The 24,821-nt window shown below is 35.2% G+C and overlaps 1 protein-coding gene across 1 annotated transcript in view; it reads right to left on the bottom strand.

The window, feature by feature from the left end:
• Nucleotides 1-24,608, bottom strand: part of LOC106498134 (golgin subfamily B member 1-like) — a 47,153-nt gene extending 22,545 nt beyond the window's left edge. Inside the window, exons 1-21 of the mRNA XM_067296279.1 lie at nt 24,443-24,608; nt 21,389-21,446; nt 20,019-20,162; nt 18,787-18,933; nt 17,495-17,617; nt 16,701-16,868; nt 16,141-16,326; nt 14,471-14,593; nt 13,474-13,587; nt 11,455-11,776; nt 10,960-11,069; nt 10,455-10,572; nt 9,551-9,642; nt 8,436-8,586; nt 4,595-4,749; nt 3,566-3,689; nt 2,478-2,608; nt 1,720-1,767; nt 994-1,103; nt 537-705; nt 54-158 (exon numbers count right to left, since the gene is read on the bottom strand). Coding sequence (XP_067152380.1) covers nt 54-158; nt 537-705; nt 994-1,103; nt 1,720-1,767; nt 2,478-2,608; nt 3,566-3,689; nt 4,595-4,749; nt 8,436-8,586; nt 9,551-9,642; nt 10,455-10,572; nt 10,960-11,069; nt 11,455-11,776; nt 13,474-13,587; nt 14,471-14,593; nt 16,141-16,326; nt 16,701-16,868; nt 17,495-17,617; nt 18,787-18,933; nt 20,019-20,162; nt 21,389-21,446; nt 24,443-24,471 — 2,727 coding nt within the window. The 5' untranslated portion in view covers nt 24,472-24,608. The remainder of the gene's footprint in view (nt 1-53; nt 159-536; nt 706-993; nt 1,104-1,719; nt 1,768-2,477; nt 2,609-3,565; nt 3,690-4,594; nt 4,750-8,435; nt 8,587-9,550; nt 9,643-10,454; nt 10,573-10,959; nt 11,070-11,454; nt 11,777-13,473; nt 13,588-14,470; nt 14,594-16,140; nt 16,327-16,700; nt 16,869-17,494; nt 17,618-18,786; nt 18,934-20,018; nt 20,163-21,388; nt 21,447-24,442) is intronic.
• Between the last annotated feature and the right edge of the window lie 213 nt (nt 24,609-24,821).

The raw sequence follows: 24,821 nt of genomic DNA on the forward strand, positions 1-24,821 counted from the left end.
CATGTCGAAAGCAGAACATTTTTTTTTCCTCTTACTTCACTTTAATGAGTTACCTTTTCCTTCAGAGTAGCAACTTTTTCTGTTAGGTCATTGATGGCTGTTTTCTGCTCAGTGTTCTCCACTTCATATGCACTGCATTTCTTTAAGACTTCATTGAGCTTAGTATTAAAAAATAAAGTCAACGCAATAAAATATATCAAATTACATTTAAAATGTAACACAAGTTATAATACTGAGCTTACATAACACTGGAGTTTATACCTTGAAATTAATACAGAAGGATTACTTATTGGCCCAATAAAATACAAACACTTTTGTGTAAAACAAAAAAATACTTAATTGTCCAAAGCAACATAGAGAGAGCTCTGTGCTGGGTATAAGAAATCTTTACACCCAACTTGAAGTACAGCAGTTACATGAAGTAAATAAAACTGCTTTGAAGCAAAAGAGCAAAAGCTTTCAGACAGGGAAAACAGCAATATTACTGCTGGAACAGAAGTAAGTAAAATACTATTTAAGAAAAAACTTTAACTCACCTTTTGTTCAGTATGCACGAACTTTTCACCAAGCTCTTTGTTTAGAAGATCCTTTTCTTGAAGCAGTTTCCTCAAAGTTTCGATTTGCTCTAGTTTTTCTGTCGTGCTCAACAGTTTTTGTTCTCTTTCCCCAAGAGAAGTTTCAAGAAAGCTATTTCTGTCATTTAATCTAACAAGAAAATATGTATTTAGAGCATTGAGAATTTTGTTTTGAAAACAAAGCTTGCTTTAAGCTTTCCAGGCTTATTAACCCCAAACTATGTTCCTAAAAAATTAATTATTTATACACTTTACATTTAAACTTCCAAAAATAATATGAACTACAAACAGAAGCAGGAATCAAGTAACTGATTTTCAAGCTTTCTAATAGATTATACTCCCCGTAGCTCACTAGATGTTTAAACTTAAAGCAAAGAAAGCTAATCCTGCATGGAGTTGTAAAGAACATTTACTTTACCCTTTCAGCTGTTCATTCAAACCAGAGATTAGAATTTGATGCTTTTCGGCATCTCGTGTTTGTTGGTTACGTAATTGGGCAAGCTGAGTTTGCAAACGTTCGTTTTCATTCTGCAACAAAACAACAATGAAGAGAATTATGGCTCACAAATGTCCAGAATAGCATAAGAGAACTGGAGTCCTGAAAACCTGCCTCTTCAGGGTATTTACATTCTACACAGTAATAGAGACACATTCTAGCATATGAGCAGATATCAGTGCAAAAATACAACTGTATACCCAAAACAACACACACACACACACACTCATACTGTGTTAAGGTAGCTTACTTATCTTAACAGGGGAAGCTATTGCTTTGAAAAAACACTCTCCACATTGGTTTGAAGACAGTACCAAAACTGCAATTTTCTTGGCATATTTTTTTCAGTTTGAAGGAATGCAAAAACCTGCAGGAGACTAGAATAATATATGGGCAGTTGTGGAGAAAAAGAAGAAGAAAAAGCAAGCTTCATTCACACAGCCAGGTTTTTTTGTACAGTATAAATCTCCTACTCTAGTCAGATTCACTGCACCAATTCAAAAGTAAAACCATAAAAAAAAATTCAGCAACGTCAACCAAAAACCAAAAGCAGAACACACATATAGAATCAACAGCAAATAGGACAAACATGGCAAACTTGTCACCTCTAGTGAAAATAAGCTAGCGCTTTGGAAGATCAAAACACACCTGTACCGCCCTCAATAGCTGCCTTTCTTCCTCTACACCAAATGTTACCTGTATTGAAAGGCTTTGTTACAAAAGTCTCAAATATTAATTAATACATCTTGCATCTCAATATTAATAATAAATTCATTTTTTATATATGCAATTTAACAAAGAACTGTGAGGCATGTACCAATGCAGAGGAGTTTGAGAAAGAGATCAGTTGTGTCATTTTGTGAAAACTAGGCTTAAAGAATATCACATACAATTTATCAGTCAAGCACTATTAAAAATAACTTCCAATAAATGTTTTGTTTACTTTTCCTTTTGGTGCATTTTATATACGTGTGCACATATGTGTACATATATGTGTATGCATGCATACTTATAAATAAAAGAATTTTCAGGGACATGAGGTGGATTTATGCCAGCAGCAACAAAATCTTGACCTTCTGATAAAGGCCTTTACAGAGCATGATGAAAATCATGTTGCCTTTCAGCACGTTCCTACAACAAATAAGAAAGCTTCCTTCCAAACTGCTTCACAGTTTCTCTGTGTGATGACTTCTACTTTTGCTGAACAAAAGTGACAGGCTTAAGTGACAGCATGAAACACTATGAACGTGTACTCTCTTTCAACATAAAGTACAAAACAGGCTTTAGACACTTTGCTAGCTGGAAACTAACATTTTTGCCTTACTGTGGGCCATGATTATATGAATATAAACAGAGAACTAAATAATTCTCTTTGCAACAGATTTTACACAACTGCAAAAGCTCACCTGAAGAGCCTCCATTCTACCTTGAAGCTGCAATCTATCTTCCAAATCCTGACAACGCTCTTCTAGACACAGAATTTGTTCCTGCAGTTGATTTCTTTCCAATTCCAACTCTTCAACTACAGTCCGTAAACCTACTTAAGTCAAAAAGGAAAAATTGTATTTCAAGAAAGGTCTTAACAATTCCCGAAGTCTAGAAATGGCTTTCAGCTTTACTTTCTCATTCTCATTGATGTTGGGCACATTCAGCTCCCAACCATTTCCAATGGGTCCTGCACATCCAAAAAGCAGACAATGAAAGTATCCTACACTTTTCAAAAACTAAAATCAACCTGCATAGCTCAAGAACTCTTAGAGAACTTGGCAAAAGTATCCTAACCGGTACTGTGGCTCAACCAGTAACTTGGCTTATGTTGCTTTAATCACTAGCTAATTGTGTACTTGTAGGATCAGATTCTAGAGAGGCCTCTGAAGACACCCACAGGCATCTAAAGGTCAATGGATAGCTACCTCTGGATACCTCAATTGGACCCCTGGTTCCTACAGTTAATAGGGTCCTCTGAAACTCAGGGTGAAGTATTAGAGCTAATAAATTAATAAACAAAGTAAACTGGACTGTATCAAATCCACAAGGGAATCTACTCCATTTTACCAATAAGATGTAATTTCAGCCTTTGTCATAGATATATAAAAAAAAAAATTAAAAAACTAGATCTCTGAGATTAAAACTGAAACGATACAACAATTCTGTTCTGCAACATACAGTCATATAGGTTGGAAACACATTCACAGAAACAAGACTAATAACTTAAAAACACATATGATCTTGCCACATAGGATATTTGATGGACACCAGGGCTCAACTAATCCCAGTGTTTAACCATATTTATATCCTACTTTTGAATCAAAACTAGGCAGTTCATCCAGCACGCACATGCTTCAAAATGAAACAGAAGAAAATGAAAGCCAAAAAAATTCAACAAAGATTAGAATACACCACAAATGGCTTGTTAGTTGAATTTGAAAACAAAAATAGACACAAAATACAGATGCTGTGCATGCTTTAATAAACTGTCTAGTCGCTATCACACCTGCATTAGGTGAAGTGTACTCTGGCCACCAACCTCCCATGTTTTCTCCTTCAGTTGAATCAGTGCTATCCAAGGTGACATTCAACTCTTGAAAGCATTGTTTTCTATCAAAGCTGTATTCTTCCTATGCACAAAACATGAAAGTGAAGTTTAATTAAAAGAAGAGAAGAAGCAAGGCTAAAATACATATTCAGTTATTAAAAGGGTATTTTCAATTAAAAATCCTGAAGCCCAGCAAGTGATTCAGGTGCTAAATATAAGCATGTAGTATCACTGTGGACACCAGAGTAATTGCCCAGCAGCCAATTGTTGTTCCAGAAAAGTCAAGGTCTCCCACAGGTTTTGTATAGTATCTGCCAGGCCTCTGAAGATACCCACAGGCATCTAAAGGTCAATGGATAGCTACCTCTGGATACCTCAATTGGACCCCTGGTTCCTACAGTTAATAGGGTCCTCTGAAACTCAGGGTGAAGTATTAGAGCTAATAAACATAAAATTATTCTTCCAATGAAATATCAATGTGACACTGACAGCCTTAACTCTTCTTATAAAAGATTATGATTTTTTTTCTTACAAGTAACATCACCAACTACCTAGAAGACGATCTGAATGACCTGATACTATTTACAGATTATTCAGTAATGATCCACTGACAAAAAAATTTGTAAAGGCTGTATTTAGAACAAAAACAGCCTTTGCATATTAAACATGTACATAGGTTCAAGCATGTGAATTGCTTCATAGGATAGCTCTTCATTATTTCAGTGTAAAATTGAGTAGATTCATGACTCAAGAAATAGAAAGGTATGATGCCATTAGAGCTTCTCCTCATCTTCCGGCTACATACACGATCATTTATTTTACCACCAAAACCACTTACTTATGTCTGTCTACCTTTCAGTTACATGACTGGTTTAAACACATTAAGGGCTTAAGAACTTAAGTGTAAAGCGCTATATAAATAATAAGACTTTCCATGTTTTTAATTAGCATACATGTAAAAATAGACTCTCATACCCTCTAACCCACCTGAAGCTTCCTGCTGGTCTGGTTGCTTTTTCTTCTTGCCTGGTGTAGCCTGCCAATTCCTTGAACTGTGGTCAGTTCCTCCTCCAGCTCCTGTTGCCCTGAGACTATGGCTGGATCAGAGCAGCCAGGAAAGAACCAGTCATCCTCAATCAGTTTTGTGCCACAGGAAAGCAATTACATTTATATCAGACACTACTACAGAAAAAGAGATCAGGGACAGACCAAAGTCCCTATGAATGAATGACAGGAACAAGATTATAGAAGCAATCTATTGCACTCACCTTGAGATTTCCCTCCAACAATGCTATGTAGAACATAAGAAAAAAGTCTGCATATCTCACTAAGAGGAAGCAAACTGAAGTCTAACTTTACTTATTCATCAGCTCTAAAAGAAGACTTTACAGAAGAGACTGGGAGGGGTGAGGTTATGTTGATACTAGAAGAATACAACCAATTAAAATGCCAAATTACACCTCATTTCAATTTACCAGGTTAAATTTACCAGGTTAAAAATACCTAAGTTGTATAACAAAGCCATCAGCTGAGACAGCTGTAATTTTTATAAACTAAACAACCACATGCATTTCTATCAAAATGAGATGTGTCCCTCTCAACTTTAATTTTAGTGTTAGCTACAAAGTCAGAGAGTTTGAGGAAGTCACAAGCATGTGTTACCGTGCAAACTGGCATCAAAATCATCTAATGAGACATTAATACCATCCTTTTCAAGGCAAATACAGAATCACTTGCAAATACACACACTAAATAAATTCAGAATATGAAAATTTAAGTATGTATCCTGTTCACTGTTAGAAATGAATTTTCATTTTAAGTACATTCCCATCTGTTTTGTGATATGACAAAACATGTTTGGGGTGACAGATTAGAAAACAGATGTTTCATGCAAAGCAGACAAAACAGAAAAGCCAGTGCAAAGAAATGAAAATAAAGGCGGCTCCATACTTTAATTGAAGAGGTAACACATCTACATAAATTCGATTTTCGACTTAACCATATCAATCCACCATTGTCCTCACAGCCCATAAAATTCAGAAAACTGGTATCTGTGCACCAGTGAGGTAAAAAACAAACTATTAGGAGATTCAGTCCTACTGGGAATTCTCAGCTTTCATCCGAGTTGTACCAGGATAACTTGGACCACAAATATCATTAAAACACACTTTGGTAACACCTATTAACTGTAATTAGGAGTTCTTCCTGTAATATTTTGCAATTGTATACTGAACCGTGTAAAAAAATTGGAGGAAAAAAAGTTGATGACTTCAAAAAACCTTTTGAATAGGACTGCTAAACTGTATTTTACTTTTTGGGTTTAATTACACTGTGGTTTCTTGCACTGTCACTTTATCAGGGCTTGTTTTGCACATCTTTGTTTTCAAATATGGATTCTAAAATTATTAATTTTTAAAATCATAATACACATTTCTTCAAAGCTGTAAAAATAAATGTCTTTCTGATCCCATGCCTTAAATCTCTCTTTGCAAGAAATATCATTGTAGTCAGAACAACTCAAGGAGCAAGTGCTATTTCAGATAAGTATACGAATTTGATCCCTTCTCTGAAAAAACAAATTCAAATTTCTTAAAGTTGATCTCCATGCAATCTGTTTTTAAGTATAATCATAAAGCATGATACATGGTCCTTTAGTAACCCAAATCATCAAATACTTGATAGTGAAAAAAAAGAATGAAATTACCATTGTCACATCAAAAGTGACAATATCAATGGAGAAAGCATTTTTCTTATCTGAAGGTATTAGAAATCAAAGCTTTAGAATGATTTAGAACACTTCGGCAAGTGTTAAAATGCCTCCAGGTAAATTCAGCATTGCTTTAACAACAGTTAGTAAGTAAATATATTTTCTATATTTTACAACAACTTAAGAAGCCTTTGATTTGCAATTATATCTAACATAAAAACTGAAATACTTTCCAGAATACTCTTCTGATACACACTGTATTTAAATTAACTAATTATGTGTCTACATTTCCTGGTGTGACTGTTCACACCAAGTATCACAATCTTTATTGGTTTGCAGGTGAAACAAGCCAGAGTCTATAAATGGTATCAATACTGCCATCCTCTAGGCTTACACAGCTCCCTGCACATTCATTCTAACACAGACAACTGCCATATATGGCAAATTCCCATTGTCTATTCCATGCATGGAATGAGTAGTAGCGTTATAAATTGCTTAAAATATTAGTAATATTAATGCATGCAAAGTTCTGCAATTTATGGGAGGGAATATATATATATATATGTTTTAAATATCACTGAATTTCACATACTCTTAAAAATATCTAAATAAATTTGATTCTTACTTAGTTACAACTAATGGCAGCAAGCCAAGAAATTTTTCTTCAAATAAGGTTACAACATAAATATGAAATCAGCTATTACTATAAAGAAGAATGCAGAAAGATGATTCAGTTAATATAAATAAAGTCATAGGCATTGCAAGGGGGAAAAAAATCAAGATAAAAACAGCATTTGCTACATGTATTACTAAAAACCACATACCATCAATGACAAATCTTATAAGGTACTGTTGGCAATTTCCTCAAAAGAGGCATCAACAGAAGAAATCAGCAACAGTATATTACAAGTTGCCATCGCTGCAGGAACCTGCATGCACAAAACTGATGGGAAACTATGTTCTCACTGGCTGACCAAATCACAGTGGAGGGTAGGAGTGGAGGGGGAAGGGACGCTGAGTGCTCATCAGGTGTAACGGCAGGAAAAAAAGAAACAGAAAGGTCATGCTTACCCCAAGGGGAAAAAAAACAAAATTAAACGTGGACTGATGCAGATGAAATTTTACAACTGTTATTAATATTGCATGTGGATCTGTAGTTGCCACAGATGAGATAACAGGTACTTTTAATGAAGGGAATATTATTCTCTTACAATGCCCAAAGCATTACGTGCACAAATCCCTCAAAAAGAACAGACGTGATTCTTAAAACATTTATATGCTTACACTGAACTTTAAATTGATCATGTAAATGAAAAATAATTCAATCACAGATTAAAAGAGACTACCCAAATTAACTAACTGTATTAATTATAATGGTAGGTTGTGCACATTAAAATGTGCCATTAATCCACACACAGCTAAATAAAAGGAGAAAAGTTATAATAAAGTACTAGACGACATGGAAAATGAACACTAAAACTATCTGAAATTTAACTTAACTTTTATAGGTTTTAATAGGAACTGCTTCATTTTCTCATTAACTGTTTTATTAATAATTTAGGAAAGTATAAAACTTGAGACTACCTGACATATTATTACTTTCTGTAGGTAATTTTTTTTTTTTTTTTTTACCAGCCCCAAATGATTACCAATTACTGTTATTCAATTGATCTATACAGGTGACGCTTATTAACAGATTCCTAAATGTTCTAAAAAGGTTTCTGATTGACAATATTTTGAAGAGATCTATAATGAGCTTGCAACTCAGGTACATTTTATTAAAGCACCATCTTCTATCATCAAGTTCTGACCAACACTATAGTTCCCATTCGTATGTAGACAGCAAGCTTCCAAAGCAAGTTCAAGCAGTCGTAAAGAGCAGCAACTCAGATGGCAAATAGATTAAGCACATCTACTCATAAAAATATGAAAAGGATGAATTTATGAAACAGATTCAAGGAAATAGGACAAAGTAGAAATTGCAAGCTTAAGCAATTTCACTGGCTATATACATCTTATGACTACACAAATGAATCATGGCGGAATATATCAATTTAATCTGAACTTCTGCAGACACAGATGACACAATCACCTAGTTTTATCGTAAATAAAATAATTCACCTTCTCTCTCCTCTTCAATCTGAGCCATTTGCAAAGCCATAGCAGACTTGACTTCTCTGACTTGATCATGGGACTCCTCGGACTCTGGTACAATCTCTTGCCATTCCAACAGCTGACTCTGCAATTCATCCACACTACCTGATTCACTGGCCTAACAAGAGAAGTTGGGCATGAAAAATATATTTACCAAATCCCACTGCAAATGTAACAGACATTGTAAGTTCGCAAACCACTCACAGGGAAAACAATCCATTATAATTCACCACTTTGCATAAACCAAAATCCCATGAAAATAAAGCAGATAATTATCATGGTAGATTATGTAAAAAGCAAGTCTTATCATTTAGTAATATATGTAGAATACTATTGTTGGTTGCACTTTTAATGTGAAAAAAAATTTAAGCCAAAAATGGCTTTTTTAACCAAAATATTTTTGTCGCAAGTTTTCATCTTCAACGATGTCTCATAGAAAAAGAAAAAAAAATTCAACTTTATTTATGTGGGAAAATAAACCTTTATTACCTTTTTTCTTAACCAGAATTAGTAAAAATGTTTCCGTCTTCCCATCAAAATAAAAACTATTGCAAGATTTTACCCCACAAAAACCACTCCAACTTCTCTACAAAATTTAAAATATATATTGGGGGGGGGGGCAAAATACATTAATCTGTTTTAAACTAGTTCTGCTGCTAGTACAAAATTACTGTGATTAATGTATACATCTAAAGTCCTTTAGTAAAATTTTCTGATTCTTCTCACTTTGTCATCTGGACCTGTACATTTGTTAAGATTTTTGCCTGTTATTTGCTTGCTGAAAGCTATCCAGATTGCATAGAAAATAGCAGCAACATGTGATAACTTATGTGAAATGCAACTAAATAAATAGTAAACTGTTAAGAAAATGTAATTTAAGGTATGTGAAAAAGTCGGTAGAAATCAATCTTTAAGTAATTCAAAGCTTGTTATCCAACTGGACAGTTGCTGACATCATGTCAGTTTTGTATATTAGTAAATTAGTTTTCCACTCCAAGATCCAGCTAACACACTTTTGAAAGTATAATTAGCACCGTTTGAGCTAATAAATCATTCATATAAATCAATTTTAAGCAGTTAACCTGTGAAGCAGCTCTCTTTGTAACTTGGTCAAGATCAGCTTGCAACTTCCTTTGCTGCTCTTCATAGACTTCCAGCTTAGTCAACAATTCTTCTACAAAAACAATATATTAGGTTCATTAGGACACAAAACTAACAGGAAGATCAGTCAAAATTTGAAAGTAACATTCAAAATTAAAATTCAGGTGAGGATTTATTTTAATTGAAAGACTTCTGCTGGGCTATGCTGCCCATCTAACTACTAAATTGATTTCTTGATTATTAAATACAGATGAATGCTTTAAATCTAAATAACTAACAACTTAGACTGGTGGACTGAAAATTCCACCATCTTCAGTTTACAAAAAGGGAGCTGGAAAAAATATCACAACATGAAATGGAAAACCCCTCACACAGCTTCATTTTAAGCTTAGTTCCCTCTCTAGGGAAATTCTCCCTCAAATACTTGCAGAAGGAAAAATATTTGAGATAATTCTTCATTTACTTAAAAGCTCACAACTCTTAAAGTTTATTGTAATACTCTCAAATCTTCCAAATATATTTGTTCTTGCTTTTCATCCTAAGAAGATGCCTTTTGCACTTAATGGAAAAGTTTACGCACATTCTGCCAAAGCCTAAGTCTAAACACATCAAGGGCTGAAGTGTTATGCACAGGTAGATTTAGGGAAGGAAAAGTTGACTTGTAATTCTGACTTAAGCACTCTATGCTATTGTTCACGTTTGCACGAAGCTACTTCGTAATCTGTAAATAAAACAAACAAAAAAACAGAAAAAACACTTTAAAAATTATTCCTGTTAAAACGAACACAAGAAAATCCATTTATCTTTGTCACTTTACTTTGAATCATCCTCAGCAGAAAACAAAAAACAAGTAATTCAAAAGATTTTTTTTTTTTTTTTTTTTACCATTTTGAGTTCTGATTTCATGTAACGACTGCAGTTTTGACTGTAGTTCTTTCTTTTCAGTTTCTAATTCTGAGACACGATTGTTTAAGGCAGATATGTCATTATTCTTTGATGAAAACTAAAGGAGAAAGTAGTTAAAAGTTTTTCAAATGCATCAAGATACCAGAAACACAGTAAAGTCAATGCAACTTTTTAAATGATTTTTTAATATGATTTAGAATAGCTGTTTTTCTAGTATTTGAAAGTACAATAAACTAGTTAGTCTCTAACAGATTTACTTTGAATGCTGATAATACCAGTTGGTACTATTTTTTGTTGAAATTTTCTCTTGTATCAACATTTAACATCCATCCAAATTTTATATATTTATTCATATGTAAGGATACTTTGAAGAAATTCTTTTAATATTCTATTCACATTATATTTCACTTTTTCCAATCGGATCTACAAGCACAGTAGATTCAAAAACAGGCATTTAATATTAAATACAAAATGTTACACATACATTTTTCAGTTCATCCTCCAGTTGTTTGATTCTTGATTTAGACCAAGCCTTCATTTTCAGAAACTTAGCTTCAGATTTGCTGGCCTCTTCTGTTTTCAATTTCACTTGTACTAAGAAACAGACATAAAAATTATTTTAAACCCTAGAAAGATTATTAATGCAATTGGAGTACTTCTCAAGATCTATGTTTAACTCCATTACTAAAAGTAATTAACATTTTTACAAGACAATTTAGACAGCTTTTGCATTTAGAGAAGAAAAACATAACACCAGGAAACGTAGGGTGAAATTTACAGTTCATGAGATTATTTTGTTATGCCTAAAGCCTTCACCATCATAGTATTTGAGTACTGATACTTCTTAATTAGTTTGGAGATAACTCTTCCATTGAATTTGATGAAGTTCTACTTGCAACAGGTATGAACTTGGCATAAAATAGGTAACGGTGTGGAAAAGGAACCCTTCATATATAAGGATTACATTTAAATAGGATACCTTCTAATTCTTCCATCTTTTCTTTGGTTACAGATTCCAGATCTCTAACTTCTTCTGAGTTATTCTGTCCATTACCACTTAATTCTGCCACTTGTTTCTTAAGCTGAAACAGGGCCTGATCTTTTTCTTGCAGCTCAGTTTCATGTTTCTCTTGAATTTCATGCAGTTCAGCACTATATTTCTCCCGAACTTTTGTCATTTCAAGCTCGTGTTTCTCCATCATGTCTCTTAACTGGGCTCTCATTACATGTTTCTCAGCATCCAGTTTTGACTGGAGGTTTTCTTTTTCAGACAGAAGATGTTTCAGGTTTTCATTAACCTCCTATTTAAAAAAAAAAAAATCTCTTTTATATTTTAACACAAAGTTTTTTCAGTACCACTGTCAAATATTATATCTTTATTCCTATATACCTCTCCAAATGTTATAATCAAAAATCAGTGCTTCTGTTGGTCAGCTGGCTCTACAACAAATACTTCAGTTGTGACTTTTGCAAGGCATTAGCTGAGACTCCAATAAAAGGACATCACGATTTGAGTCAAAACTATATTCAACCTCTTTCATAGGTCAAATGGAATAAAAAAAGAAGAATGTTTGGTTCTATGCAGTATAAAAAAAATGGAAGAAGATCTCTCTAATGGTGATACCAAAGATAAAGAATGCTGGCTACAATTCCATCCAGATGTTGTTACCTGCCTCCTCAGAAATTAGTGAATTGTGATTTAATTCATCTTTACACTCTGTTTTATTGATAGTTCTCTTGCTTATTCTATTTTTAATGCCTTCACATTAGTTATTTTAATATATAAAGAGGCAGAAAAGACTGCAGATCACTGTAATGGAAAAGTCTACTCATATTAGACATGCTGTACAGCAACTACTTTCAAGATACATAAAACTTATGTATCATAGGAATATAAACTGTCCAAGTAAAGAAGCTGTGCAGAAAACAGAGTGAACATTTTCAAACATGATTAAAACTGCTTATGTAAATAAATAAAGGTTTCCTGCTTTTTTCTTTCTTAATACTAAGGCCGAGGTTGCATTCCTGCTTAAACTGCTTCAAATTAATGCTGCCATAGTCCAGCCTTCCTCCTACCCACAAGGTGTGCATTTCTGTCCCCACAGTGTGCTAGCATTACAGTACCATCTATTCCTGCAGTACCTCTGTGTAGGAAGATACGTCTAACCCAGACAAAAATCTAACTCAGAAGGAAAAAAAAACTCAGCATAAGGCAAAGGACAAGAATGAATGGAAAAGACAAATGAAGCACCAATTTATCTAGGCTTAAACTGCCATGGAACTTAACCACCTGAGCAGGACAGTACAAATCACCTCTACCTGACTATGTATTTGAAACTATTTCTAACAGATTTTGATTCTGACAGCCCTCTTAATAAGATGAGAATTTGCTGAAAAGATTATAGCTAAAATGCTGGACCTAGCACCCGTCATTTCCTGGACAGGCTATAGTGTGCCTGTTTCAGCAAAGAGTCCTAAAATCCTATCTGAGAGACCACAATGTCCTTTTTCTACATTGTTGAACTGAAGTAGCAGCACTCAAAGGTTCATGCTAGGTGCTTAAACACAAAGAATCTTGATAAGCTTGATTGCTTTTGCAATCAGTAGAAACACTTTCAAAGGAAAAGCACGCTGCTAGCAAAACATTCTCTTTGAAAAGTCTCAGTTTTGGAGTTCGCTCCAGTAGCTAACTAGAGAAACTGAAATCTTGGACAGCAAAAAGCCTTCCTTACATGGCGAGTTCCCAAAATGAATAAAGACAAGCTAAGGGTGTCATTTGACAGTGCTATATTTTATGGGCTTTACTTTTTCTTTAAGTTCGTTTCCTAACTGAAATTCATATTTGATTGCCCAACTATGGTTGATTAGCACATGTCAAAGCCTCCGAGAGCACTGGGTAAACACTTCATGCAAAATTATCTTTTGTACAAAACCAAATAGCTTTTTGAATTCGTTACTGACCAGATGAGTTGAGTGGTCCATATAAGCTATTTCTTACTTTCAATTGCTGGTCCTTGGCATCCAGTTCTTTTTGCAACATGTCTATGACCTGTGTCCTTCCCAGCATGACTTCTTCCTTTTCATGGAGCTTCTGTTTCAAGGCCTTTAGTAACTAGCAAAAAAAATAAAAAATAAAAATAAAAAATCAAGCAATCAATAAAGGAGTTAAAACTTTCACAGAATGACAGAATGGTTGAGGTTGAAACAGACCTCTGGAGATCATCTAGTCCAACCCCCCTGCTTAAGCAGGGTCACCTACAGCATGTTTCCAAGGATTGTGTTCAGGCAGTTTTTGAGTATCTCCAAGGAAGGAGACTTCACAACCTCTCTCAGTAACCTGTTCCAGCACTCAGTCACCCTCACAGTAAAAAGGTTTTCCCTCGTGTTCAGATGGAATTTCCTGTGTTTCAGTTTGTGCCCATTGCCTCTCATCCTATCGCTGGGCACAACTGAAAAGAGTCTGGCCCCATCCTCTTGACATCCTCCCTTAAGATACTTGTACACGTTAGTAAGATCCACTCTCAGCCTTCTCCAGGCTGAACAGTCCCAGCTCTCTCAGCCTTTCCTCATATGAGAGATGCTCCTGTTCCTTAATCATCTTAGTAGCCCTTTGCTGGACTTGCTCCAGTAATTCCCTGTCTCTCTTGTATTGGAGAGCCCAGAATTGGACACAGCACTCCAGGTGTGGCCTCACCAGGGCCAAGTAGAAGGGGAGGATCACCTCCCTCAACCTGCTGGCAATGCTCTTCCTAATGCAGGCCAGGATACCATTGGCCTTCTTGGCCACAAGGGCACATTGCTGCCTCATGGTCAACTTGTCCACCAGGACCTTCTCCTCCTCTCTCTCTCTCTCTTTCAGAAGAGAAAGAAAAAGACTTAACTTTATTTTTTTCCCAACCAGACATCTGAATTGTGCGCAGAACTTATTAATTATATGATTCCAAATTTCCCATGGCTAAGTCAAAACAAGCTACAGTGTTTCCAAACCAACATACCTGTTCTAGGTCAGCACTTGCGTCAGATTTAGCAGCTAATTTAAAGAGCTCCTGCTCATGCTTTTCTCTCTGTGCTTCCAGTTCCTTTTCCTTTTCCTGGATAATATTTTGAAACATACAAACCTGAAAACATATAGAAATTAAATATGAAACTAGTCCATGAGGTTATATTAAAAGTACACTGAATTGTCTAATTAAAAGTACAGTGAGATAACAGTCTATCTTAAGTCTAAATTTTGCTTCCACTTAACAGTCTACACAGTGATTTGGAAGTCAGTGGTGCATGTAGATAAACCCTCAACTTCAATGAAATTTGTCTCAATTTCACAGTAGCAAACTTTAAATGAGAAGGATATTATTATTAATCCTTGTTAACATCACAGATCTCCACTTTCACTTCTTGGATGCCACTGTTCTGATACTTATTTCATTTCCAAAAGTTCACACAGACCACATCCATTTCTAGCATGTTTCTATGAATTAATCCCAAGTGGCAGCTTTGAAACATAGTTGCCTCCCCCCTCAAATACTTGTATTCTTCTTCCAGTGTGTCTTCATTAGCTACCTTATGATTTTTATAAGAACTGGATATAACTCTGAGGAACTTGCTAATGATACTTTGAATAAAAATTCAAGATTCTTTTTCAACATAAGCACTTTTTCACATAAAGTCCTACCCAGATTTCTAGATGAGTGAGTACACTGTGCTCATCAAGATGGCTTTTATAGTCTCCACTGTTTCTCTTCCTTTATTTTCTGTATCAAAATTAATACCTATGTGGTACTAAACAGGGGCAGTCATGTTCAGGATCAAAGTAGTATTTCTGGTACAGGTAAATAAACATCAAATGATGTAGGCAATACTGAGATGAACAGTTTTGCACATGGTAGAACTTAAATTCTGAAGTGTCAAGCACGTTACACTGAAATCTGAGGCTTAACTTCAGAGGAGGCTGGAAGAGCCTCATAGCACCAAGAAACGGACGATGTGTTCCCTAGTTCCAATTTATTTATTTTTTTTAATATTATTTAAGGAGCTGTTGTTTGTCCTGGCCTGTTTACCAGCCACTAACTTTTCTAGAAAAGTTCCCCATTAAGTATACCAAACTTTTTCAGCTTTTTTCCCCAAAGTCAATCAGGAGGAAAATACAATTTTTTCAATGCTCCCACGCTCAAAAGTGTGCCAGACAGCTCACAGCACAAGTGAAAGCAATCTGCCAATTAGCCATATTGTGATAATAGTTAAAATAATCCAAAAACACTAGTAGCCACTGCACGTGTACATTTTTGGCAGCACAACATCAGATGTAGTGAAATAAGGAAGAGAGGTTTGGCAGTTGTTTGACTAGAACTCTGCACAACTCATTTCACCCTGCTACACGTTAATTCCTCTGTTCCCAACCGTTAGCCACATCTTTGAAGTCCTTCCTCACACAATGCTTTCATCTTCAGTTATCACTAGCACAAAATACCTACTGTTTCATTATTCTCATTTCATCTAATCACCAGCTCAATCTTCACTCAAGAATCCTCCAAAGGTAAGAATAGCATTTCTTAGTGAAAATAGTTCTTAGTGAAGTTAGACAGAAGTTCTTGAGATAGTGGCAGCACAGCCAGGATACTACTTCTTCCACCAAAGAATGTAAACATTTTACAGTGGGTTTACTTACATTTTCCATGTATGTAGCTTCTCTTTCTTGGAAACGCTCTCTTTCTTTATTTTGATTATTTTTAAGACTCTCAATCTGTTCCTGGAACAAGCTACACTTTTCTTCACTGTCTCCAACCTTCTTGGTAAGATTCTGAACCAGAATCTCCATGCTTCGTAGTGATGATTCTTTCATGGACAGCTGATTCTTCAGAATGCAAACCATAAAACAATTAGAGGAATGTACCCAGGAAACAGACAAAGCAATCATCGTGAAGCTAACTACTAGCGCCTTCTTCAGTTAAAGCATTAAAATCTAAATTCAGGTCTGCTTTTAAGTGAAATCTGTCAGCATAATACTGCAAAACATTTCAAGATTCTCCTATAAATGATTCTGGAAAAGAAGCAAACAAATGCAGATCTATTAACATAAATGAAAATAATCAATAGAGAAATTTTATTCACATGAATAACTGCAGAGGATTTGTGCTTCAGAGCAGGATCCACTGTTTAACACATCAGAATTTGCTGATTCCTTGAAACATCTATGGAGATTTTATAATTGAGTTTCTAATATGATACCTTCAATTCTTCATCGGGCAAGAATATTTCACTAGCAACACCACCTGATCCACATGCTATCTGTAAATCAATGATATAGGCATCTCTTTCAGCTAACTTCTTTTCCTTTTCTGCTAGCATGGCATCCATTTCAGCCCCTCGACAGTGCTGGGCCTCCAACTCAGCATTCTGAAAATGAAAAGAGGGCATTTAACCTATACGTCTATCATCTACAGCATAGAAGACAGGATTGAACTGTTTATCTCCTTATTGCCTATTTTAGGATACTGAAACAATTAAAATCAAATTTACAGCCTGAATCTATTTTGACTATCAATCATTTAATTAGTAAGCCTCTTTCTCTCTGAAGTACTGCAGCATTCATATTCATGCAGCTTTCCACAGTCAACAGTAATGTCCACAGACCAGATCACCGCACAGAACAACTATAAACCATAAAATGAAATCATTCCTTGCTTACATTTCTTCCTGTTATGACTTATTTTTTCCAACAAGAAAAACAGAAGCAAAACAGCATTTTCATTCAAAATGAGAGATTTAAAGCTAACATTAACCCACAAAGTTCATATTTTTGTTTGTCTATTCCATTTCTGTTCAAACTGCTATAAAAGCATACTTGAGGCCTCAGTGTTCACTGAAGACACAAATGAGAGAATTCTCACTGCATTGGCCTAGGCAGGTTGTTCTCTGTCTTCTCAGTAGAGAACGTTCTCAGCATGTGTGTCAGGTCTTTAAATATAATCCACACCACGAATGTGAAAAAAACATACACTTAGCATCATATAAAACACCACCTTTTTTTGCAACTCTTCATTTTTTTGTATGATCTGGGATTCTAGTTCTTCAATTCTCCTTCTCAGCACTAATATTTTCCCACGATTTGCAGCAGCATTTTCCTGGTCGCCATCTCTTGATGCCTGCAAGGGCAGGAAGGTTTACATTCCATAATTAAGTAATGACTGACTTCTGCACCTCTACCTGTTCAAACAGTACGGGTGAAAAAAAGTGGAGTTTACTCATGGTTCATGTTTCAGTTCTCTCATATTTTAAGTATTCCAAGTAGAAACTAGCCAAAGCAGAAACAGTATTTATATCAAGCTTCTAAAAATCTTCAAATTTTAATTATTAATGATAGTCATTGAGGCAAAGTGGATTGAAACATGCTACAAGGGCATACAATTCCTCTGACAAGTGTAATCTGTATAATCCAGTCCGAGGAACAAGGAAGTATTTGGGGGGGACTTTTCTTTAAGTGTAAATTAAACAGCTCCAAAGAACAACGTTTCTAACCAAAATTCAGTAGGTACAAATACTGAGTTACAGAAATTATTTGCCTTTACAAAAAATATCCAAATCCAATTGCTAAGAATATGTTTTACTAGAAAAATAGATCGGAAGCATAAATAATCAGCTACTCCATGCTTTGGAGGACATGTTGGGACTCCAATAGACTGATCTATCTCTGTCCCATTTCAGCATCTCTTTAAAAAAAGAAGCAACCTAGAAACATTAAAGCCTCACTGAAGTTATTTTGTAAGTTCTATGAAGTCAAAATATGTTACTTTAAAGATATACAAGTCTACTCAAACCTCTCCATTACTAAAAACAGGTTTTAAAATCTCTGAATCTGTTAACAGTAGAACACTGGTCTCTTAAATGAGAGATTCTTACGCATTTACGTTTTGCTACCAATACCATTTTTACATTTCTATTTTTATCTTGGATGTTAAAATAAACAAGTTAGTTTTGTTCTCACTTTTCCTCATCAACTTATCTTCCTGATTCATGTGTTAAAAGTTTGAGCTGCAAATATTAAAGACAAAGGTTAGTAAAAAAAAAAAAAAAAAAAAAAAAAAAGTTACTAAAAGATATCAAAAGGAATATATAATTTTCTAAATTACTATAAAAAGATAGAATAGGAATGAGTTAGAAACACAGAGATGGACAAAGAACACCTGCACACCCTACCATGATCCTAATCTGACTCAGCTCAAAATTTAGACTTCGGTTCCACGTTTGGGTACAGCACACAGTTTTTTGCAGCATCACAGAAATTATGTCTACTTTTAAATGTAAGGACACTTACTTTTTTTTGTTCTGCTTTTGCCTCTAGGCCTCCTGATGCCGATAACTGTTTCTTAAGTTCTTCCAACTGTGAGGTTAGAGATGCGACCTTGGCTTTGTTTTGCAGCTTTACTTTGGAAAGTTTGGCATCAGCAGATTCCTTTTCCTCCTGCGAACACCAGAGTAATGAAGGAATGAAATTAATATGTGAACAACTGCATCCTTCAATCCTCCCATTAAAAAAAAACAACAAAAAAAACCAAAACCCCCCAAGGAATCTAAAATAATTACCAAAAAATCTTTCCTCTGAAGAGACATTACTACGACCTGTGCTACAGGTCTGCGTATAGAAAACAATCTCCCTTTCATGATTTAAACTTTCTGCACATGGATATTATTACTATATAGAATCCACAGCATTATGATACAATGTCAATACAATGTTAAGGCTTACATTTTTAACAAGAACATTGATTTAGGATTCTTTTATTTTTTGATGCCCAAAGACGGACAGTTTCATAACACTACAATAGCAGATTTTATTTTGTTTAAGGGAGAGCCTTAATTTATAAGTTTTAGAAAATTTCATATGTTAACACTTGATTTTTACTCTCCACAGAAGACAATTTCTAAAAAGCATAAAAAATACTCTTTCGCAGGAACAGACCAGACTTACTGATGTTTAAAAAAATCACACAGAATGACAAATCCTCAAAAGTCTTCAGGACATTACATATAAATTCCTTCTAGTAACACCAGTCAAAAGCAGAGGATAACATGTAGTAGCATTAACAATATATGACTACTATAAAACAAAAAAAAATTTATAATGGAAGAAGAAATTTGAAAAATATCTATAGAAACTCAGTTTGAGGTAAATTGGCACTCTACTAAATGTCCAGTAATGATCGGGATGGCATTTTTTCCATATATAGCCTAAAATGACCATGAGTTTCTCTGAAAGTCAGTCTGAAATTGGTATTTGTCCCTTACATTTATTAAATGCACCTGTTCTTACAAGGAACACGTTGCTTGTGTAATACCCAAACTGGGTTACAATTTTAGAAACAGAAGATGCATTGGCAAAAAGCTCTAACATCCAAGAAACATAACCAACTAACTGTGAACGCCGCTTCCTGTTTTCCTACAGCTGATCTACCTGACTTTAAACTTGTGTCCCAGAAAACGACTAAAGCCTTTTTCTTATTTCTTTTTCTTTGAACCGTCCTTTTGACAAGACGACACACAGAGTACCTTTAACTGCCGGTCTTTACTGCGAAGCTCCGCATCCTTCTCTCTGACGAGCTCCTTTAGCTGTGCCACCAGCTGCTCAGTGCTCCTCAGCTGCTCCATGAGATCAGCCAGCGACATGCTGCCCACGTGCTCCGAGCCAGCGGCCTGCAGACATTAAGTTCACTTTGAAGAAACAAAACAGTGCAAACAACACTGTTTGTGCAAAACCTGTCATTAGCTTTTTAGCACGTTCAAATCTTATTGGAGCACACTACTAAAACTCACACATACTATCCAGACAGTTTTTAGCTAGTCTGATAGATACAATAGCAGAAGGGCTGATACAGAATCTCATTTAAAAGATTTCATAACATAACCATAATAATCTGATTTCTTCTGTGCAAAAAAACTCCTAACAGTTTAGTCAGAAAAATATGCTAGTACATTTGAACATGATAAAGCAATTCCTGTATTTTCCCATCTTCAGGGACTCCTTTCAGCACCTTCCTTTTCCTCATCTTTATAAACCCATGTCTAGATTACAAATTCTTATGAGCAACAATTTTCCCCTCTGTCTTCCTGAAAATCACCTAAGTCCTGTGTGTATTAACAAACAAAATCTTTCAAGAACATTTGCTCTATCCAGCACTTCTAATGCAGCTTAAGTTTTTAAGGAAGAAGCAAAAAAACAGCGTTCTTCACCTTTCCATCAATAAGTTCTCATAAAATAAACTTGAACACAATTACAGTAATAGATCATTTCAAATAAAAAAGTGAGGGGGGGAGCCTCATTTTGGATGGTTAAAGAAAACCACAAAAATAACAAATAGTTACACTGAATGACAACCAATTTTATGTACAAGGACTCCTTTACTCAGGAATACTGCCACAAGTCTAGCAGAGAACTTCCTTCCAATAACATGAAATTATAAATCTTAGAAGTTGGGTTAGGAATATTTACTTGGAATACAGCAAAACAGTCAAAGCCTGTTGGTATTTAAAACTGAGCTTCCTCATTTACTGGATTTTCATCATAATTTCCAGTAATAGTGTTCTTGAACTTACTGGTGATAAAATATTTATATTGAACATACTGTACATGAAAAACACAGTTGCAACAAAGTTTATGTAATTTCTACAGATGTTTTCCTAAAGCAAGATAAGCATAGCAAAGAGGAATCAAGCAGCTGTATTACACACGGAGAATTAAACACCAAGCAGACTGGAAGCAAGAAGCCAACTTGACTTGGCATCCTAACACTGAATCTTGGTAAAACCAGTTAAGAAACTTCCTTATAAAAAGCAAATATGATTAGTATATCCTCAATTCAAAATTTTCTACTTCAGAAGTTTTAAAGAAATTGTCATTTTAATAGTAATTCAATACTTACTACTGGTTTTGAAGAAGAATCATCTCCACTACCCCATTTCCACATAGTTTCAAGATGGCTATGAGAAAATAAAGAAAATAATATCACAGTAAATATCAGTGACACTCAGATAACTAGTTAACTTGTACTTCTCTCCACATATGTGAGTGTAAAATACTTGAAGCTAACTCAAAATGGTTGTTAAATTCCGACAGCAACTCTGATTGCTCCCATTGGTAGTTGCTGGGAAAGAATAAAATTAGTATTGTTGTGTATTATGCCTTTTCTAAAAACTGCAAATCAGTTAAGTGTCAATACTACAAAAAAAAAATCTGAAAACTAGTCTCAAAAATAAAAATGCCATAAAGTATTATTCAGCATAGGTGCCATTTCCACAGAGAAAAAAAATGAACAAACCATATATAGCTTGCTAATATCTAACCTGACCTTAAACAGACTCTACTTGCCATGGCTGTACAACAGGGATTATGTCAATGCACATTTCTATAAAATCATACATAAAGAGTAAAAACATTGAAGAAGTCCATACTGCATTAATTGCTATGTAACTGCTGCATATCTGACACGTGAAATGAAGGTTGCAACCCTTGATATCATGGATCAACATCTGAAACGTCAGCATCTGAAACTCCAGGAACAGCAAGTGTTCATTGTTTCTCTTGTTCAGAACGGAGCCCCACGAATTTCTAAATGGTACCAAAGTATCAGACTTGCACATAACTACACTCTTTGATCACGGCAAGCTGTAGTTTCGTAATAAACACAAGTGCCAGAATACGGTTTTAAAAAACAAAACCTCCAAAACCAAATAGGTACAAGGCAGCTCAAAGTTTCAGAAAGACCTTTACTGAATAACAATGACAAGCTTGGACGAGAAAAAAATTGGCAAAGTCTTTAAAACAGCTCATGCAATATTTTCCAAATTGTGTCTTGGAGATGTATATTAAGGGCAGAATAACATATCTTGCTCTACCTCTGGATTATATTCCAAATAGCAGCATGAAGGGAGAAGCCGAGCTGTAACTGTTCAATAAGTCTCATGCTGAACTAGTAATGTCCAAAGAAAAATAATCTGTCCCTTCTAAACTGTATTACTTTCTTTTGAAATATGCACGCACAGGGTATCAGTCAATGCTACTGAATTTGGAAAACAGTTTATAATAAAACATTAGCACATAGTTTATCTTAAAAAGTAAGCAGAACGATAGCAGAGGCTGCTTTTAAAGCTGTTTAACATTACTAAGCTAAAACCAGGAATCATAGGCTGAAAACTATGGCCTTCGTTATCTACAAGGTCAAACTAGATTATGCTAAAAATCTTTTCTAACATTAAAAGTCAACAAACCAGATACAGGCTTGGGGAAGGGAATTACAGAACTTGTAAGTAAACATCTCTCCCATAACTCCTCCAGGGCCATAAGATCAAATCTGCTCTCAGTAAAAAGCTCCATTTCCAGATACATAAAAGGGTTACCTACATACAAAGAGGGCAGAATGACTCACTAAATGTAATGGTAATGCATTTACATTTTACTGATGAATATTTTAGCTCATTTCCAGCTTTGACTGATACAATCACTTTGATTCATTTCATGTACCAGTTTTCCTACCTAAATATCTTATTACTACTTTCTGATGTATTTTTACTTATATTAGGGATTTACTGTTGACAAGTTCTCCAAATCAAGCCGGGAAACAAAACTGAACAAATTTTCTTTACCCAGCATGAAGTCAACCAATAATGGTTTTTGCTTTTCTTCTGAGATACACACAACAAAGTAAAGCACTGAATCTGCTGAAACTGCAATCTGAAAGCTGGAATACTTAATTCAATCCCTTCTCCTTGCAGTACATTTAAACAGAATTTTTTTTTTTTTTTAATCACCATTTTCCCTCCTTTGGAAGCCTATTTCCTGGGCAGAGCATTATCAGTCATCCAGCATAAGAGAAGCAGTGAGCATCAGTTATCTATGGTTACTTCTCTGAAGTTTTCTCAGTGATAGATAATTTGTCTTTTCCCAGCAAGTTCAAACTCCTCACCTTCATTTTCATGGTTCCATGCTACCTCGTCACTGCTAGAAGCTCATCCTGCTCTTCCTCTTACATATTCTACTGTATCAATATTATTGCCATCCACTATGCACTCATTTCCTTTAATCTCTTCTTCATTAAAAAGCAACAGGCAGGATACTCAAACCTTTCACAAATTGTGGGAGATGTAAGAGAAGGCCTGCTTAACTTCAGGAAACAATTTCTCCTAATGCTTGAAATACAACTCAGAACTTTTGGTTCTTCTCACAATAGGATGCTACCAAAAAGAAAAGTCCCACGTGCAGCTGTGCTTTCGTATCCCTCCTGCCACAGACAAACACAGCTAAAAAATAAAAATAAAAAAAAATCTAATCATGTATTCATCTGGGTAGTTTAGTTCCCTGAGTTGGACAACACAGGGCCCAGCACAAGGGCAATGATGATACTCACACAACGGTGGACAGACTGGAAGGCAAGACACATTTCAGCAGTACCTCATATTTAGGCAGTCACAGAGCCCCCCAGCTTGAGCATGAATAATCTACATGGCAGGTTACTGGCCCCTGTAACAAACACCTACTCAGATGACTTTCTAAACAGAGAAGGAGCCCACTGACTCCCACAGAACTACTCACATGTGCCTAATCTGCCCTTCATCTGTTCAAAATCATTCTGATATAAAAATGGCTTGAACGAGCAATCATTTGAGTTCTCATTATGAAGCTATTGTATGCTAAAGTAAGGTATTGAAGCTGAGGTATGACTTTTCCCCTTCTTTTCTAGAAATAAGAACTATGAGAGGAAACACTGAGACAGAGCTGCTCTCCCCTTATTACCAAGCATGGTAAGGGTAGTTCCCTTTCTGTCCTCTTCCACGAGACCACAATAGAAAAACAAATATTAACAGAGGTGTGTAAAAACTCAGATAAATGTTTTATTATTTTAAGTCCATTTCCTGGAATAATTTTGTGTTTGAAACATGCAGGTTGAAAGAAAACCATTTTAATATATTTGTTTTCTCACCATATCTGCATGAGTTTGCTTCTATCCATAGATCTCCCTGTTTGATGGCTTGCCAAGAAGCTGATTCTTTTGATGAATTAAGTTAAACTTGTTCTCAAATGGTCTGTACGATCTCTATTACTTACAAGCTCCTGGACAAGAATTGCACAAATGTATGACACGCAGCAAAGAAGAACAAACACTGAAGCCATGTTAATCAGACTACAAGCAGTTTGTAAAATTAATATAAATGTACATTTATACAGCGATCGTGTCTCTTACAAACACCGTATTTTTTAATAATATTGATTACACTTTCCCTTAAAAATAATGCTTCCTTTGTAGCACATACTTTTTACAGTGCATCAGCGGAGAAAGAAAGTATCAGTGCAAAGGGCAC

The sequence above is a fragment of the Apteryx mantelli genome, chromosome 4, assembly GCF_036417845.1.
Source record: "Apteryx mantelli isolate bAptMan1 chromosome 4, bAptMan1.hap1, whole genome shotgun sequence".
Classification (NCBI taxonomy): domain Eukaryota; kingdom Metazoa; phylum Chordata; class Aves; order Apterygiformes; family Apterygidae; genus Apteryx; species Apteryx mantelli.